We start from the raw sequence: 20,465 nt of genomic DNA on the forward strand, positions 1-20,465 counted from the left end.
GGAATGGTCTCGTAAGACGCCACCATCTTTCCCAGAACTCGAGTGCAGTGATGCACCTACACTCTTTTTGGCTTTAAGAGGTCCCTGACCAAATTCATGAGTTCTTAGGCTTTTTCCATCAGGAGATAAACCCTTTTCTGGTCTGTATCCAGAATCATGCCTAAGAAAGGCAAACAGGTCGTCAGAACCAACTGCGACTTCGGGATATTGAGAATCCAGCCGTGCTACTGCAACACCCTCAGGGAAAGTGATACGCTGTTCAGCAACTGCTCTCTTGATCTCGCTTTTATTAGGAGATCGTCCAAGTACGGGATAATTGTGACACCCTGCTTGCGCAGAAGCACAATCAATTCCGCCATTACCTTGGTGAAAATCCTCGGGGCCATGGAAAGCCCAAACGGCAACGTCTGAAATTGGTAAGGACAATCCTGTACAGCAAATCTCAGGAACGCCTGATGTGGCGGACATACGGGGACATGAAGGTACGCATCCTTTATGTCCAGGGACACCATATAATCTCCCCCCTTCCAGACTGGCGATGACTGCTCTGAGCGATTCCATCTTGAACTTGAACCTTTTTAAGTATAGGATTAAGGATTTTAAATTTAAAATGGGTCTGACCGAACCGTCCGGCTTCGGGACCACAAACAGGGTTGAGTAATACCCCATCCCCTGCTGAAGCAGGGGAACTTTGACCACCACTTGTTGAAGACAATTTTTGAATTGCATTTAAAAAAACTCCCTCCCTCTCTGGGGAAGAAGCCGGTAGGGCCGATTTGAAAAACCGGCGAGGAGGCACCTCTTCGAATTTCAGCTTGTAACCCTGGGAAAAAATTTCTATTGCCCAGGGATCCACCTGTGAGTGAACCTAGACGTGGCTCAAAACTCGAAGACGTGCCCCCAATGGGGCGGACTCCCTCAGCGGAGCCCCAGCGTCATGCGGTGGATTTTGTAGATGCCGGGGAAGACTTCTGCTCCTGGGAACTAGCTGTGGTTGGCAGCTTTTTCCCCCTGCCCTTACCTCTGGCAAGAAAGGAAGATCCCCGTACTCTTGGGTTTATGCGACCGAAAGGACTGCATCTGAAAATGTGGCGTTTTCTTAGGCTGTGAGGAAACATAAGGCAAAAAAGTTGATTTACCCGCAGTAGCTGTGTAAACTAGGTCTGCAAGACCCTCCCCAAACAATTCCTCACCCTTGTAAGGCAAAACCTCCATATGCCTCTTCGAGTCGGCATCGCCCGTCCATTGTCGGGTCCATAGGGCTCGTCTAGCAGAAATCGCCATAGCGTTGGCTCTGGAACCCAGTAGGCCAACGTCTCTCTGAGCATCTAATATATAGGACAGCATCCTTAATATGACCTAGGGTCAATAAAATGGTTTCCTTATCCAGCGTATCTATATCAGCAGATAAGGTAAGGTATCTGTCCACGCTGCTACAGCGCTACAAACCCAAGCCGACGCTATCGCCGGTCTGAGTAATGTACCAGTATGTGTGTAAATTGACTTCAAGGTAGTCTCCTGCCTGCGATCAGCAGGATCCTTGAAGGTTGCAGTATCTTGAGATGGCAGCGCAATCTTTTTGGATAAGCGTGTCAACGCTTTATCCACCCTTGGGGAGGATTCCCACCGTATCCTGTCCTCAGCCGGTAAAGGATACGCCATAAGAATCCTTTTGGGAATCTGCAGTTTTTTGTCTGGAGATTCCCAAGCCTTTTCAAATAACTCGTTCAGCTCATGAGATATGGAAAGGTTACCTCAGGTTTCTTTTCCTTATACATGCGCACCCTCGTGTCAGGGACAGAGGGGTCATCTGTGATATGCAACACCTCTTTTATTGCAATAATCATATAATGAATACTTTCAGCCAATCTTGGCTGCAACTTCGCATCATCATAGTCGACACTGGAGTCAGAATCCGTGTCGGTATCCGTGTCTACAACTTCGGATAGTGGGCGCTTTTGAGACCCAGAAGGTCTCTGCGACATAGTAAAAGGCAGGGCTAGACTCCCTGTACATTCCCTGGAATCTGCTTTGTCCAACCTCTTGTGTAATAAATTTGCATTTAAAACATTCCACATATCCACCCAGTCAGATGTCGACGTTGCCGACGGAGACACACATTTGCTCCACCTCCTCCCTAGAAGAGCCTTCCGCTTCAAGATGCCGACACACGCGTACCGACACCCCACACAGGCTCCCTGAAAATAAAAAAACCTAACAAAATTCTTTCAGGAAACTCAGGAGAGCTCCCTGTAATGCACCCAGTCTCCTCTGGGCACAGTATCAAACTGAGGTCTGGAGGAGGGGCATGGAGGGAGGAGCCAGTGCACACCCATAGCTAAAAGTTTTTTGGTGCCCATGTCTCCTGCGGAGCCAGTCTATTCCCCATGGTCCTTACGGAGTCCCCAGCATCCTCTAGGACGTAAGAGAAACATTAATTATGTTTGCAAGTTAGTATTTAAATAGCTGAAATGATTTGCTCCAATTACTTTAGCTAATAAAGGCTTAGTGGACAGATTTGCCCCCAGCTGGGAGTCTGGCAGCCTTTCACTCTGCAACACCTCAATTAGGCACTCCACAAACATGGACACATCACACTTCAGCCTATGCATGGGGAAGAGGAGAAACCAGTTCATGTTACAGAAAACCTCTTGTGCCCGGAATAAAAATCCAACTGTCCTTTAACCACAGAATCATTCAAAATGGCATAGTGTCTTCTAGAAAAACCACACGGCACGTGATTGCCGCACTGTAAGGTAAGTAAAGGCAGCTATAACTGCCCCATAACAGGTGCATTTCATTCACAAAATAAAATTTTACAAAGACATACAATGAAAGACAGCTCACATTATCAAATAACTAGCAATACTATTCAGTCTCAACACCGCGGGATGTAATTACATTGCCGGTAGTTGGGATCCCGGCGGTCAGGATACAGACACCGGAATCCGACCACTGACCATGCCGCCAGCCTGAATCCCGGTTAACGGGCTATTCTCACTCGTGGGTGTCCACAACACCCATAGAGTGGGAGAAGAAACTGTGGTGAGCCTGCAAGGGACTTCGTTGCGCTTGCCCTCCTGCCAGCATTCTAGAGGCTGGGATCCTGGCCGCCGACATCCCATGCCTAACGCCACTCCAAGGGCGTGTCAAGAAGTTTATCTGCATTTCTGCCCAAAATAACAGATGATCAAAGTCTTAAGGGCCCCGTACACTTATACGACATGACAGACTGTCATGTCGTCTAAGATTTCCCTTCAACCTCCCAGCAGCCTCCCGGGCGGCAGGATCGTAAGAGATACATCGTATGCAAAAGGACCGCATAGAATGTATCTTATTCGATTCCTGCGGGACCCGACTTATCACGAGTGCAGCACTCGTGATATGTCGGATCTAGGGTGATCCGATGCTCACAGGAACGCGGATCGGATGTAAAGCACAACGAAAATGCCCGATTTCACCCAATATATCGGCCCAAATTGGGCTGAAATCAGGCATTATCATTCTAATGTACGGGGCCCTTAAACTACTGCAAAGCGAATAAATGGCCAGGCCTCTCAAACACATATGGTTACTCAGAAGCAAACAAAACAAGACTTGCTAGACTTCCACTATTAGAAACACGTTATAAATCATGTACAACATCTGTCTAGTAATAAAGTATATAAGCAATGTGACCAACATAACTTTACACATGTGGGGTGAGTACCCGACGGAGTAAGTCAATGAATGCTGCAGGCACCCACATCTCTGCTCGCAGCTTCCAGAGGCAGCAAGCAAAAATGTGCTAAGAGTCACTGTTTGGTAGTTTGGGTGCTCTGACCAGGACTTTGGACAGGTCCAGCCAATACACGCAACTAAACTGGATGTTTCCAGGCATGACGAGTGCGATAATTATTGGGTGCCAAGACTACTGAATTGCTGTCTGAGGACCATTAATTATTGCAGCACCCAAAGCAATTACGTCTCCCTCATTGATGTGTGGCTGGTAACCATGACTGTTTTGTTAAATATATATCTAAAAAAACAAAACAAAAAAAATATATATATGTTGTTTGCAACCAGCAGAATAATGTTTTGACCTTTGGTCCCATCACTTATTTGCAGTGACAAGAGTCCACTGTTTGTCTGAGATACAGGTTAAGGCAGGAGCAACATCTTACTTTTTTCCTGTTATATAATGGGATTACTAACATTTACATAGTACATGTACTTTCCGAACAGACTGTGGAAATGGGGTGCAGCATGAGACAGAGTCCCTTCCTGCCTCAGAAGGTCAGGAATTGTTCCAGCTGTTCTTGTATTGGAAAGTGTGCATGTTGCGTGTGGGGATATATATCTGGAACTCTAGCCTCAGATATACCCCCTTCTGGGTTTTATAGCCAAAAGACAGGAAGTTTGTCTTTCAGGAATGAAATAAAGAAAACAAGATATGGTGGACATAAACTAACATTAGGGGGCAAATTCAATTAGCCACTGGTTGAGTCACCCATAGCTTTTCAGTTACAGACCCACGAGCAGTGTCGAGGCAGCAATTAACACTGATTTCTGCTCCACATCCAGGGGGTGCGACCAAAAATAAGCATCAACTACTGCCTTGGGGCTGCATGATCTCCAACTGAAGAGCTTCAGACATTACCAGGAAGAACATACCAGGCGACTCCCAAGTCAACCCATGGCTAACTGAATATGCACCTTGTAGTTCAATATAATACTAATCTAAAATAAATTAAATACCATGCTGTCAAGACAAAGGGGACTCCTAAAACTGGTATGTGAGCAACCAGTTAGTAAAAGTTACAGATTTCTACATATGCTATTGCCCTAAAGAGCCCATAGAACAAGAACTGGTAAGTCATTGATGTACTTACTCCTTGGAGTCCCTGAAATTGAATGGATGGTCGCGCAGGTATTGAATTCTACAAGGAAAAAAAAAAAAAAAGAAATATACATATTATATCATAATGCAAATCTGTTTAACAAAAATCCCCACAAGTTTTTCAGTCACTCAAAATAAAGCTAATTTTTTATTTTAAAATTACATTAAATTTAAATTAAAAAAAAAAAAAAAAAAAGTCCTTTGCTCATCTGGATAAGGGAGCACACAAACTAGGAGTGGTTGGTTAGAAGCAATTTACATCGCAATATTTAAAAAGGTGGTGTAAAATGTTGCTCTCTACAAGTCTAGGGGTACACATCTGTGTACATATAATATGGAAGTAGAAGTGTGCCATGCACACTCATGCCCACTGCTGTGACTAGACACCAGGCTAAGTACTAAACAGAGTGGCTGGAACAGAAAACACAAAAGAGCAATTGTTCCCACATTAAACTAACCACACTGAAGTGAATTCAGTTTTATTAAAAGACCTGGTGGTTTACAAAGCAGTGGGGGGGGGGGTTGACTTCAAGACTGCAAAACAAAGGGGGTGGGGAAGGAAAAAAAAGAAGGAAAAAAAAAAAAAACACCAACCCCCATCACACACACACAGTGTAATTACAAGATGTACTTTCCTATTTTCAGGTTACATAAGGAGTCTAAAACCTAGGTTTATAACTGGTGCACACATGTAAGGGACCGGCATCTGAAGGGAGACTACAGACACCAGTAACTGATGGTCACTTTGCACCTACTGTACTTCATCTCCCTAGGATCTGCAATGACTAGTTTGGTCACTAATGGGTAGATGTTATACAGATTAGTTCTTAATCTGCTCATGTATGGGAATTAACAATGTGGTGTACAATGTTTACAGTGGGAAGAACAGGACAAGTGGAAGCCTTGGTAAACAAATACTCCTTTAACTGGATGAGCACACAATATATAAGAGAGACTGGGGTAACCACGTAAATGTTGCAGCTAGAGATGAAAATCCTAGCTTCACCCCCCAAAAAAAAACAAAAAAACTTTGAACATGTTGTATATATTAATATATTAGAAGAAATGGGGCATCTCCAGCACAAAAACAAACTCTGTATCTAGCCAAATATTGGTCCAGTGCGAGACAATATTTACAAGGGCAGAACTCTGAACAATATTTACCCACCAATGGAGAGCTGTAGAATATCACATTGAAAATGTTTTTAAAGTATCTCACCTCTCTAGTGCTAGAGAACAGATACTTTTAAACTTTTCCTTTATTTATTTTTGAAGTTTAAATATTTCTGGTGTCTCGTTTTTTTGTGATTTTGACAATTTTACTCAAATTGCTATTGTATATTACAAATGACTACTGTTATGACGACATCCCTAGATTGGGTAATACTGTATGTCAATCTTCAATAAAATATAGTTTGGGTGGGGGGAGCAGTGTGATCTATGCAGCTTTATACTGGTGGGTAAATATTCCCAAAGAGTGCTAATCACATCTCTCACTGGGCAGTTATTCAGTATTAACTTAGTAAATATGGGAGGTTTTCTGTTGCGCTGGAGATAGCCACTCTTTGACAAGATACAGACAGGCAAAACACCCACAATATTATAGGGATGTAGTACAGACAAGTGACATACTCAATTACCTCTAAATACAGCAAGTTAACTCATAATTGCGTTCCAACATTTTAGCAGCTGTAAAAAAAATGATTTCTAGCATACAACATCAGTTGGCAAGTCTGTACATCTTTGGGAAGTTAAGGATTTCTCTCAATTGAACCCATCAACAGAACGCCATGCGTCACATTAACTAATTACTAGTCACTTGTAAAAAACTTGATATACAAGTAGGATGAGCCTGCTAGGAGATACCTTCACTGAAAAACGTGAGGTGTGTACACATGGTGAGATTTATCTGTCCAATCTGTCTGGTGAGAACAAAAATCTGGTAATGGATGAGAGCAAATGACAATAGACCATTTGCTCCCAACCACTGGAAAATAGACAATGGTTGTTCAAACAAATAGGTTAAATCAGTTTGTTTGGAAAAATAAGAATTTACTTACCGATAATTCTATTTCTCGTAGTCCGTAGTGGATGCTGGGACTCCGTCAGGACCATGGGGAATAGCGGCTCCGCAGGAGACAGGGCACAAAAGTAAAAGCTTTAGGATCAGGTGGTGTGCACTGGCTCCTCCCCCTATGACCCTCCTCCAAGCCTCAGTTAGGATACTGTGCCCGGACGAGCGTACACAATAAGGAAGGATTTTGAATTCCGGGTAAGACTCATACCAGCCACACCAATCACACTGTACAACCTGTGATCTGAACCCAGTTAACAGCATGATAACAGCGGAGCCTCTGAAAAGATGGCTCACAACAATAATAACCCGATTTTTGTAACAATAACTATGTACAAGTATTGCAGACAATCCGCACTTGGGATGGGCGCCCAGCATCCACTACGGACTACGAGAAATAGAATTATCGGTAAGTAAATTCTTATTTTCTCTGACGTCCTAGTGGATGCTGGGACTCCGTCAGGACCATGGGGATTATACCAAAGCTCCCAAACGGGCAGGAGAGTGCGGATGACTCTGCAGCACCGAATGAGAGAACTCCAGGTCCTCCTCAGCCAGGGTATCAAATTTGTAGAATTTTGCAAACGTGTTTGCTCCTGACCAAGTAGCAGCAAAGTTGTAAAGCCGAGACCCCTCGGGCAGCCGCCCAAGATGAGCCCACCTTCCTTGTGAAATGGGCATTTACATATTTTGGCTGTGGCAGGCCTGCCACAGAATGTGCAAGCTGAATTGTACTACACATCCAACTAGCAATCGTCTGCTTAGAAGCAAGAGCACCCAGTTTGTTGGGTGCATACAGGATAACAGCAAGTCAGTTTTCCTGACTCCAGCCGTACTGGAAACCTATATTTTCAGGGCCCTGACAACATCTAGCAACTTGGAGTCCTCCAAGTCCCTAATAGCCGCAGGTACCACAATAAACTGGTTCAGGTGAAACGCTGACACCACCTTAGGGAGAAACTGGGGACGAGTCCGCAGCTCTGCCCTGTCCGAATGGACAATCAGATATGGGCTTTTGTGAGACAAAGCCACCAATTCTGACACTCGCCTGGCCGAGGCCAGGGCCACCCGCATGGTCACTTTTCATGTGAGATATTTCAAATCCACAGATTTGAGCGGTTTAAAATGTGATTTGAGGAATCCCAGAACTACGTTGAGATCCCACAGTGCCACTGGAGGCACAAAAGGGGGTTGTATATGCAGTACTCCCTTGACAAACTTCTGGACTTCAGGAAATGAAGCCAATTCTTTTTGGAAGAAAATTGACAGGGCCGAAATTTGAACCTTAATGGACCCCAATTTGAGGCCCATAGACACTCCTGTTTGCAGGAAATGCAGGAATCGACAGAGTTGAAATTTCTTCGTGGGGCCTTCCAGGCCTCACACCACGCAACATATTTTCGCCACATGTGGTGATAATGTTGTGCGGTCACCTCCTTCCTGGCTTTAACCAGGGTAGGAATGACCTCTTCCGGAATGCCTTTTTCCCTTAGGATCCGGCGTTCCACCGCCATGCCGTCAAACGCAGCCGCGGTAAGTCTTGGAACAGACATGGTACTTGCTGAAGCAAGTCCCTTCTTAGCGGCAGAGGCCATGAGTCCTCTGTGAGCATTTCTTGAAGTTCCGGGTACCAAGTCCTTCTTGGCCAATCCGGAGCCACGAGTATAGTTCTTACTCCTCTACGTCTTATAATTCTCAGTACCTTGGGTATGATAAGCAGAGGAGGGAACACATACACCGACTGGTACACCCACTGTGTTACCAGAACGTCCACAGCTATTGCCTGAGGGTCTCTTGTGTTCAGGCGGGACGCCATCATGTCCACCTTTGGTCTTTCCCAACGGTTTACAATCATGTGGAAGACTTCCCGATGAAGTCCCCACTCTCCCGGGTGGAGGTCGTGCCTGCTGAGGAAATCTGCTTCCCAGTTGTCCACTCCCGGAATGAACACTGCTGACAGTGCTATCCCATGATTTTCCGCCCAGCGAAGAATCTTTGCAGTTTCTGCCATTTCCCTCTTGCTTCTTGTGCCGCCCTGTCTGTTTACGTGGGCGACTGCCGTGGTGTTGTCCCACTGGATCAATACCGGCTGACCTTGAAGCAGAGGTCTTGCTAAGCTTAGAGCATTGTTTTATGTGGAGAGAAGTCTCCAGACTTGATCACACTCCCTGGAAATTTTTTCCCTGTGTGACTGCTCCCCGGTCTCTCTGGCTGGCATCCGTGGTCACCAGGACCCAGTCCTGAATGCCGAATCTGCGGCCCTTTAGTAGATGAGCACTCTGCAGCCACCGCAGAAGAAACACCCTTGTCCTTGGAGACAGGGTTATCCGCTGATGCATCTGAAGATGCGATCCGGACCATTTTTCCAGCAGATCCCACTGAAAAGTCTTGCGTGAAATCTGCCGAATGGAATCGCTTCGTAAGAAGCCACCATTTTTCCCAGGACCCTTGTGCAATGATGCACTGACACTTTTCCTGGTTTTAGGAGGATCCTGACTAGCTCGGATAACTCCCTTGCTTTCTTCTCCGGGAGAAACACCCTTTTCTGGACTGTGTCCAGAATCATCCCTAGGAACAGCAAATTGTCGTCGGAAACAGCTGCGGTTTTGGAATATTTAGAATCCACCCATGCTGTCGTAGAACTACTTGAGATAGTGCTACTCCGACCTCCAACTGTTCTCTGGACCTTGCCCTTATCAGGATATCGTCCATTTTCTTTGAAGAAGAATCATTTCGGCCATTACCTTGGTAAAGACCCGGGGTGCCGTGGACAATCCAACCGGCATCGTCTGAAACTGATAGTGACAGTTCTGTACTACGAACCTGAGGTACCCTTAGTGAGAAGGGCAAATTGGGACATGGAGGAAGCATCCCTGATGTCCCGGGACACCATATAGTCCCTTTTTCCTGGTTCGCTATCACTGCTCTGAGTGACTCCATCTTGATTTGAACCTTTGTATGCAAGTGTTCAAATATTTCAGATTTAGAATAGGTCTCACCGAGCCGTCTGGCTTCAGTACCACAATATAGTGTGGAATAATACCCCTTTCCTTGTTGTAGGAGGAGTACTTTGATTATCACCTGCTGGGAATACAGCTTGGGAATTGTTTCCAATACTGCCTCCCTGTCGGAGGGAGACGTTGGTAAAGCAGACTTCAGGAACCTGCGAGGGGGAGACGTCTCGAATTTCCAATCTTTACCCCTGGGATACTACTTGTAGGATCCAGGGGTCCTGTACGGCCCCAGCGTCATGCTGAGGACTTGGCAGAAGCGGTGGAAGGCTTCTGTTCCTGGGAATGGGCTGCCTGCTGCAGTCTTCTTCCCTTTCCTCTATCCCTGGGCAGATATGACTGGCCTTTTGCCCGCCTGCCCTTATGGGGACGAAAGGACTGAGGCTGAAAAGACGGTGTCTTTTTCTGCTGAGATGTGACTTAGGGTAAAAAAGGTGGATTTTCCAGCTGTTGCCGTGGCCACCGGGTCCGATGGACCGACCCCAAATAACTCCTTTATACGGCAATACTTCCATGTGCCGTTTGGAATATGCATCACCTGACCACTGTCGTGTCCATAAACATCTTCTGGCAGATATGGACATCGCACTTACTCTTGATGCCAGAGTGCAAATATCTCTCTGTGCTCTATAGTCAATAAAATACTGTCCCTGTCAAGGGTATCAATATTTTCAGTCAGGGAATCCGACCAAGCCACCCCAGCGCTGCACATCCAGGCTGAGGCGATAGCTGGTCGCAGTATAACACCAGTATGTGTGTATATACTTTTTAGGATATTTTCCAGCCTCCTATCAGCTGGCTCCTTGAGGGCGGCCGTATCTGGAGACTGTAACGCCACTTGTTTTGATAAGCGTGTGAGCGCCTTATCCACCCTAAGGGGTGTTTCCCAACGCGCCCTAACTTCTGGCGGGAAAGGGTATACCGCCAATAATTTTCTATCGGGGGAAACCCACGCATCATCACACACTTCATTTAATTTATCTGATTCAGGAAAACTACATGTAGTTTTTTCACACCCACATAATACCCTTTTTTGTGGTACTTGTAGTATCAGAAATATGTAACACCTCCTTCATTGCCCTTAACATGTAACGTGTGGCCCTAAAGGAAAATACGTTTGTTTCTTCACCGTCGACACTGGAGTCAGTGTCTGTGTCTATGTCGACCGACTGAGGTAAATGGGCGTTTTAAAGCCCCTGACGGTGTTTGAGACGCCTGGACAGGTACTAATTTGTTTGCCGGCCGTCTCATGTCGTCAACCGACCTTGAAGCGTGTTGACATTATCACGTAATTCCTTAAATAAGCCATCCATTCCGGTGTCGACTCCCTAGAGAGTGACATCACCATTACAGGCAATTGCTCCGCCTCCTCACCAACATCGTCCTCATACATGTCGACACACACGTACCGACACACAGCACACACACAGGGAATGCTCTGATAGAGGACAGGACCCCACTAGCCCTTTGGGGAGACAGAGGGAGAGTTTGCCAGCACACACCAAAACGCTATAATTATACAGGGACAACCTTTATATAAGTGTTTTCCCTTATAGCATCTTAATATATAATCATATCGCCAAATAAGTGCCCCCCCTCTCTGTTTTAACCCTGTTTCTGTAGTGCAGTGCAGGGGAGAGCCTGGGAGCCTTCCCACCAGCAGTTCTGTGAGGGAAAATGGCGCTGTGTGCCGAGGAGATAGGCCCCGCCCCCTATTCCGGCGGGCTCTTCTCCCGGTTTTTCTGAGACCTGGCAGGGGTGAAATACATCCATATAGCCTCAGGGACTATATGTGATGTATTCTTTAGCCAGAAAAGGTATTAACATTGCTGCCCAGGGCGCCCCCCCCAGCGCCCTGCACCCTCAGTGACCGTTGGTGTGAAGTGTGCTGAGAGCAATGGCGCACAGCTGCAGTGCTGTGCGCTACCTCATGAAGACTGAAAAGCCTTCAGCCGCCGGTTTCTGGACCTCTTCTTACTTCGGCATCTGCAAGGGGGTCGGCGGCGCGGCTCCGGTGACCCATCCAGGCTGTACCTGTGATCGTCCCTCTGGAGCTAGTGTCCAGTAGCCTAAGAAGCAAATCCATCCTGCACGCAGGTGAGTTCACTTCTTCTCCCCTAGGTCCCTCGTTGCAGTGAGCCTGTTGCCAGCAGGACTCACTGAAAATAAGAAACCTATCAAAACTTTTACTCTAAGCAGCTCTTTATGAGAGCCACCTAGATTGCACCCTGCTCGGACGGGCACAAAAACCTAACTGAGGCTTGGAGGAGGGTCATAGGGGGAGGAGCCAGTGCACACCACCTGATCCTAAAGCTTTTACTTTTGTGCCCCGTCTCCTGCGGAGCCGCTATTCCACATGGTCCTGACGGAGTCCCAGCATCCACTAGGACGTCAGAGAAAATGTGTTAAATCAATAGTTTTAATCCATTTTACAGTGTTTGGGAGAAAATGGTTGATTGTCATTTGCTCTCATCCATTGCCAGATTTTTGTTATCACCAGACAGATTGGACAGATAAATCTCACCATGTGTACACGCCTGCATATATCCAGACTATTTTAAAGACAGGAAGTGGTCAATATGGCCGCCTGGTATAGAATAGCCAATCTACAATCAATTGGATCACAAACAGCACGCAGTCAGATAATAACCCCTCCCCTCCTCCCTCAAAAGGGTAATCATTGCCTTCACATGCATGTCCAAGGCAGGGAACCACACCACCCTGAAGGTTAACAAGTGATCAAATGTGTTCAGGTATTTCCTTCTATGGCTCTACCTCTTCTGTAATATAGAACCAGCAAATTCAGCTCAGCAACTTAATGGGCATCAGGGGCAGATTTCAGTTGGAGATCCAATCACAACCAGTAGTCAGTCTATTGATAGTAACTTAGATTGGCTATGGCTCACATTGAGATTCTCACCCAGGTCTCAGGAAAGTAGCCACTCTGGGAAAAATGATAGCACATAGGCCCACATGTATGCAGCCTTAAAAAGGTGATAAGGTGGAGTGATAAAATATCAGCCAAACCGCTTCCTAACTGTCATGTTACAGGATACGTTTTAAAAAGGACAGATAGGAGCTGGTTGGTTGGTAGGTACTTCATCACTCACCACTTTAATAAATTTGGGCCATAGTTCCCAAGGCTCTGGATAGGGGGAGGGACAGGTTAATAGATTTATTTCAGTAGATGGTAGCACAGCTTTAAAGTAACAATTAACTCCCCATTCCATTACCGGTATAGGCTACTTATGCTTTTTTTTGTGCACAAAGCACACATACAGCAACAAGCAGAAAAGGAAACATTTAAAGGTGGGTACACACGGAGAGATGTGTGCTGAGCGAGAGGGTAAGGGGAAACGTTCACTTCACCCAGCGGTGAAGTGCGCAATTAGATTGTCCTGCAGGGCAATCTAGAACCGGCGATAGTGACACGCGAGGCCACGCATCGCAATGGGGCATACACTCGGAGAGATCCGTGCTTAATTTCTAAGCAGTCTAGTCAGATTGTTTAGAAATTAAGCAGGGGTCTCTCAGTGTGAACCCCCTTAAGACTCAGGGATGGATTTACTAAAGCTTCAATAAAAAAAAAAATAAATAAAAAAAGTGTGCTGATGTTGCCTATAGCAACCAGATTCAATATATCATTTTCTCACATGTCATGGAGAAAGGATCAGTTTGTTTTGTTTTAGAAACTTTACTAAATCTACCCCTCAGTGTAATGGTGCCCATACACTTATGAGATAATCAGTGCTATTCTTCGATTTCGACCACATCTGTGGGAGAAATCGAAGGATTGTATGCACATTTTAGGTACCTTGAGACGCGATGCGCGGGCACGCCGGTCAAATATCGCGTCTCAAGATATTATGTGCTGCACATAATATTTCTCGCGTCGCAGTGCGATAACATGTGGTTTTAAACCCACGAGATATATCGCACTGCGATGTGCGATAGGCACCCGCCAGGAGCAGCCTCTCCGCTCCCACTCGGCAGTGACATGCCCATCACGTGATTACCATGCGATCGCATGGTAACCACTTTGCCAGTTCAGGTGCAATTTGCTCGCACCTGAACTGCCGGTGCGATGCCCCGCAATGTCGCGTCGCGGGGCATCGCACAAGTGTATGGACAGCATAAAGCGAGATTCGGGCTAACCACGATTCTCACTGAGATAGGGACTAGGTCGGTATCACAAGCACATAATGACTGCTTGCGATACTGACTTTGTGCACTTTTGGTTAAGTGTCAATTTTGACTCTTTTCTACAAGAGTCAAAATTGACTTGCCTGCACAGTCTATCTAGGCTTGCGATGCAGACCGCGCATCGGCATCGCAAGGTGACTTTTCACCTTGCGATCTGCACTAACTTTTCTTTAGATTTTGACTGTGTAGTCAAAATCATAAGAAAATATCTCACCGTGTGTACACACCTTAAGGTAAAATAAAAGGAAACATTTTCTAAACGTCTTAGTTTTGATTCCCTATTTCAGCAGCATGTTTGATATTTTCATTAAAGACGCTAAATAATCAGGTATGCACACTTAAGCCAAATATTTTATAGCTCATCCAATGCAGTTATACTTTAGAAAAGCTTCAGCAAGGTGGTAAAAAAAAAAAAAACACAAACAACCCACAGCTGTTATTTCCTGTTGGAGGCCATAAATACTTATCACTGAACAATTAGGAGGACCAGCCTTCCTGCTTTCTGGAACAATTGAATGTCAATAGCTGCTAAAACCTTATAATATGCATGAAGAAGTTGATTGCTTAAGAACAGGTACCAAACTCTATAAAGGACTGGCAGACAGACTGCCCATTAATAAGTTTTCAAGACCAGTTCAGGCAGCATACTCAGATGGCTGGCTTGCTTGTCTGAGAAGACAGGACAGCAGGAACAGTGACAATGGCATGTTTCTATCTTGACAATTTTTGGTTGAGACCATTTCAAAATCGTACAGGATAACCAAACAGCAAGGGACTTGTTTATTTATTAACAGTTTCATATAGCGCGGCATATTCCGTTGCGCTTTATAATTAGAACAGTAACAGAACAAAACTGGGTAAAAAACAGACTAATACCGCTTTTACACCAATATAGCGGGTCGCAGCCAGGAGCACAGACACAGGTGCTACCCGGCTGCAACCCGCGTCAGCCCCCTTTTAGACCGGTGTCACCAGCCCGGCATATTGCCGGGTTGGTGACGTTGCCAGCGCTTGGCGATCACATGATCGCCAAGCGCCCGCACATAGGGGTCGATTCTATTCGGCAACTAATGAATAGCGCCGGGAATTAGCTCCCGACGCTATTCAATTCAGCAACTAGTTACGTCGGCGATGGCCCGTTCTCGCCGACAAAACAGGTTGAATTGTCGGGAGAACGGGCATTCTCCGACTTAACTCCCCGGCGCGAGGCTGATTCCCGACAGAATCAGCCTCGCGCCGGCCGCGAGGCAGCACTTTTGTCGGGTTTCTCTTCTCATCCCCCGGGGATGATAGAAGAATTCCCGACAATTGCAGGTAATTAGTTGCTGAATTGAATAGCGTCGGGAGCTAATTCCCGGCGCTATTCATTAGTTGCCGAATAGAATCGACCCCATAGAGTGTAAACGGAAAGCCAGGTCACGCGGTCCGGCTTCCGTTTACACTGAACAGTTTGCCGGGTTGAACCAGTGTTCAACCCTGCAAACTACCCGAGTTGGAATACCAGGTCACTCGACCCGGATTATTCCAACTCTGCCCGTTTACACAGAGCAGCAACACGGGTTATGCACGTTCATGTGCAATAACCAGTGTTATATGCTGCAGGTGCAAAAGGGGTAAGAGGTAGGAAGGACCTGCTCGCAAGCTTACAATCTTTGGGGTTTGCCAACGAGTTTACAAACTACTCACGAAACACTACACCAAAACCATTTAAGTATCATGCACAGAGCACCACAGGGTTGGCCGAGTTAAACCACAATATATTATACACACACACACACTAGGCAATTCAGTGCACCCTACGGCGCTCTTCACACCGTCGCAAGGGGCTACGCCCCTTTAACCCTTGCACATCCTTGGGGCGTGCAATATTTTTATTATATGGAGTATTACCTACAATCATAATTTTGTAAGTGGTTAAATATTACACGGACAAAGGGTTTGCAATGGTTAAGGGACCGTAGCCCCTTGCGACAGCGTGAACATCGCACAATGAATCACCTAGTAGGTGCTGTGGCTGGGGAGGGGGTATGTAGATGCTGCTGTTGGAGGAGGGGCGGGTGCAAGGGGCCGCAGATGTAGGAGGGGGTGTGGAGGTGCTGTCCCTGGGGGAGGGGTTCTAGAGGTGCTGTAGGTGGGGGAAGGGGTGGTTGCGGGGTGCCACGGATGCAGTCTGTAGATACTGCGGATGGGGGAGTGGCGGAGAAGTGGGGGCCATGAATGGGGGATGGGTTCCGGAGGCGCTGCGGGTGGTAGAGGGGCGGGTGCGTGGCTGTTATGGATGGGGGAAGGGTTACGGAGGTGCTGCAGGTGAGTAAGGAACGGGTGCTGCAAGTGGGGTAGGGGGTTGGGAGGCGCAGCGGGTGGGGGAGGAGCGGGGGGTTGACACGGGTGGGGTCCATAGGCGCTGCGGGTGGTAGAGTGGCGGGTGCTGCAGATTGGGTAGGGGAGGGGCGGTTGCGGGGGTCCTATTGAGATGTAGCGACTAAGATGTAACCTTCAGTCCTATTGAGATGTAGTGTACTAAGTGTATATTTTTATATGTTTAGTCCCTCTACATATATTCAGATGTAATAGGAATAAGCAGAAAATATAGGTTTTATTGAAAGATGCAGAAGAAATCATATCAAAGCCTAATAACCTTTGGATAGTTAATGGTAGAAATCACTAAAACATGGTTGATCTAGGTTTCCAACAAATAGCCATGTTTCACAGTACAGTATTAATATAATAAGCGGATTCATTTTTTCTCATTAAACTTAGTGCATAAACTGGTTTAAACTTTTTTTTTTAAGCCCCCCCCCCCCCCCCCCCCCATTCCTAGCACCCAGTTAATGATCCACTATGTTAATCTCCGCTGCATATAGAAGTCTTATGTGTTTTGGTCCATTTCTGCATCAGGTAACACTACTTTGTAATGGAAAACTATTGCACAAACCTGTTTAAATGTGCGCCAATGGTTAATGCATAAGGACTGGTTCTCACACAGGTGCTAGGAAACTGGCTAAATGTGGGAACAATGCAATAGATAAAACTGTTATAGCTGTGGTTCCCAAACTCGGTCCTCAAGGACCCCTAGAGGTCCAGGTTTTTAAGTACATCCATGTTTGGCCACAGGTGACTTCATTGATACTAGTCAATTTGATTAACCATCTGTGCTTAGCAATGGATACATTTAAAACATGGACTGTTAGGGGTCCGTGAGGACAGAGTTTAGGAACCACTGGCTTAGAGCCTTCTCATTCATTCCATTTTTAGTACAAGTTTCATATTGTGGTTAAGATACACAACAGTGGTCTGTTAATGAGATCTAGGAGAAAAAAAAATTCTAAATTCAAAGTACCAACACATGCACCACTTTTTGCTCAAGTTAATAAAAATTTCAAGAATAAAATTAAAGGGAAACCATAGCTGTTTACTTAGTACAAGAGAACAGAACTTCCATCTAGATTTTAAAATAATTTACACTTGTATTAAAATAAGATTTTACTCACCGGTAAATCTATTTCTCGTAGTCCGTAGTGGATGCTGGGAACTCCGAAAGGACCATGGGGAATAGCGGCTCCGCAGGAGTCTGGGCACAACTAAAAGAAAGCTTTTAGATTACCTGGTGTGCACTGGCCCCTCCCACCATGACCCTCCTCCAAGCCTCAGTTAGGATACTGTGCCCGGAAGAGCTGACAATAAGGAAGGATTTTGAATCCCTGGTAAGACTCATACCAGCCACACCAATCACACCGTATAACTCGTGATACCATATCCAGTTAACAGTATGAAACATAACTGAGCCTCTCAACAGATGGCTCATAACAATAACCCTTTAGTGAACAATAACTATGTACAAGTATTGCAGACAATCCGCACTTGGGATGGGCGCCCAGCATCCACTACGGACTACGAGAAATAGATTTACCGGTGAGTAAAATCTTATTTTCTCTAACGTCCTAGTGGATGCTGGGAACTCCGAAAGGACCATGAGGATTATACCAAAGCTCCCAAACGGGCGGGAGAGTGCGGATGACTCTGCAGCACCGAATGAGAGAACTCAAGGTCCTCCTCAGCCAGGGTATCAAATTTGTAGAATTTTGCAAACGTGTTTGCCCCTGACCAAGTAGCAGCTCGGCAAAGTTGTAAAGCCGAGACCCCTCGGGCAGCCGCCCAAGATGAGCCCACCTTCCTTGTAGAATGGGCTTTAACCGATTTAGGATGCGGCAGTCCCGCCGCAGAATGCGCCAGCTGAATTGTGCTACAAATCCAGCGAGCAATAGTTTGCTTAGAAGCAGGAGCACCCAGTTTGTTGGGTGCATACAGGATAAATAGCGAGTCAGTTTTCCTGACTCCAGCCGTCCTGGAAACATAAATTTTCAAGGCCCTGACTACGTCCAGTAACTTGGAATCCTCCAAGTCGCTAGTAGCCGCAGGCACTACAATAGGTTGGTTCAAGTGAAAAGCAGATACCACCTTAGGGAGAAACTGGGGACGAGTCCTCAATTCAGCCCTATCCATATGGAAAATCAGATAAGGGCTTTTAAATGACAAAGCCGCCAATTCTGATACACGCCTGGCCGAAGCCAAGGCCAATAACATGACCACTTTCCACGTGAGATATTTTAGATCCACGGTCTTTAGTGGCTCAAACCAATGTGATTTTAGGAAACTCAACACCACGTTGAGATCCCAGGGTGCCACAAAAGGGGGCTGAATATGCAGCACTCCTTTTACAAATGTCTGAACTTCCGGTAGTGAAGCTAGTTCTTTTTGGAAGAAAATCGACAGAGCCGATATCTGTACCTTAATGGAGCCTAATTTTAGGCCCATAGTCACCCCTGACTGTAGGAAGTGCAGAAATCGACCCAGCTGAAATTCCTCTGTTGGGGCCTTATTGGCCTCACACAAAGCAACATATTTCCGCAATATGCGGTGATAATGTTTTACAGTTACATCTTTCCTGGCTTTAATCAGCGTAGGAATGACATCCTCCGGAATGCCCTTTTCCTTTAGGATCCGGCGTCCAACCGCCATGCCGTCAAACGCAGCCGCGGTAAGTCTTGGAACAGACAGGGCCCCTGCTGCAGCCGGTCCTGTCTGAGCGGCAGAGGCCATGGGTCCTCTGAGATCATCTCTTGAAGTTCCGGGTACCACGCTCTTCTTGGCCAATCCGGAACCACGAGTATTGTCCTTACTCCTCGTTTTCTTATTATTCTCAGTACCTTTGGTATGAGAGGCAGAGGAGGGAACACAAACTGACTGGTACACCCACGGTGTCACTAGAGCATCCACCGCTATCGCCTGAGGGTCCCTTGACCTGGCGCAATATCTCTCTAGTTTTTTGTTTAGGCGGGACGCCATCATGTCCACCTGTGGCCGTTCCCAGCGATTTACAATCAGTGTGAAGACTTCTGGATGAAGTCCCCACTCTCCCGGGTGGAGGTCGTGCCTGCTGAGGAAGTCTGCTTCCCAGTTGTCCACTCCCGGAATGAACACTGCCGACAGTGCTAGTACGTGATTTTCCGCCCATCGGAGAATCCTTGTGGCTTCTGCCATTGCCATCCTGCTTCTTGTGCCGCCCTGTTGGTTTACATGGGCGACCGCCGTGATGTTGTCTGACTGGATCAGTACCGGCTGGTGTAGAAGCAGGGGTTTTGCCTGACTTAGGGCATTGTAAATGGCCCTTAGTTCTAGAATGTTTATGTGTAGGGAAGTCTCCTGACTCGACCATAGTCCTTGGAAGTTTCTTCCCTGTGTGACTGCCCCCCAGCCTCGAAGGCTGGCATCCGTGGTCACCAGGACCCAGTCCTGTATGCCGAATCTGCGGCCCTCTAGAAGATGAGCACTCTGCAGCCACCACAGCAGAGACACCCTGGTGCTTGGAGACAGGGTTATTAGCCGATGTTCCAAGGCGCACCACGGGAAGCTGAGGCCGGCCTGTAAGATTAGTCCAAAGCCTCCCTATCATACCTTCCATGTGTAATTGCCCCATACCCACACCGTGAAGATTCCAAGTGTGGCACATACAGAATAAGCGCTATTTGTGAGACTGAAAAACTAGAGTGCACTCTAACAGAGACAGTAATAAATGCATGCGGGACGCCGCTAGTTTGAAACTATTTGCTGACCAAGAGTGACATTACGTATCCGTGCCATCCAGCACTCCTCTTCACATTATTTAGTTAAATACAATAAATTGTTACATTGTTACCTAATTTTTATGATCATTGATTTCAATACATTTCAATCTGAAACATAGGACCACCAAGCACCCAATTGATACATCATTTATTTGATTTTTATTTTATATTCG

At 46.3% G+C, this 20,465-nt stretch overlaps 1 protein-coding gene across 2 annotated transcripts in view; it reads right to left on the reverse strand.

Annotated features, from left to right (window-relative positions):
- Window positions 1-20,465, reverse strand: part of ELL2 (elongation factor for RNA polymerase II 2) — a 103,983-nt gene that overhangs the window by 39,490 nt on the left and 44,028 nt on the right. The window contains exon 2 of one of the 2 annotated variants that reach the window (XM_063964043.1): window positions 4,872-4,919. The exons of the other annotated variant lie outside the window; for it this stretch is intronic. Coding sequence (XP_063820113.1) covers window positions 4,872-4,919 — 48 coding nt within the window. The remainder of the gene's footprint in view (window positions 1-4,871; window positions 4,920-20,465) is intronic. 2 annotated transcript variants of the gene reach the window in all.

This window comes from Pseudophryne corroboree, chromosome 1, assembly GCF_028390025.1.
Source record: "Pseudophryne corroboree isolate aPseCor3 chromosome 1, aPseCor3.hap2, whole genome shotgun sequence".
NCBI classification, from domain to species: Eukaryota; Metazoa; Chordata; class Amphibia; order Anura; family Myobatrachidae; genus Pseudophryne; species Pseudophryne corroboree.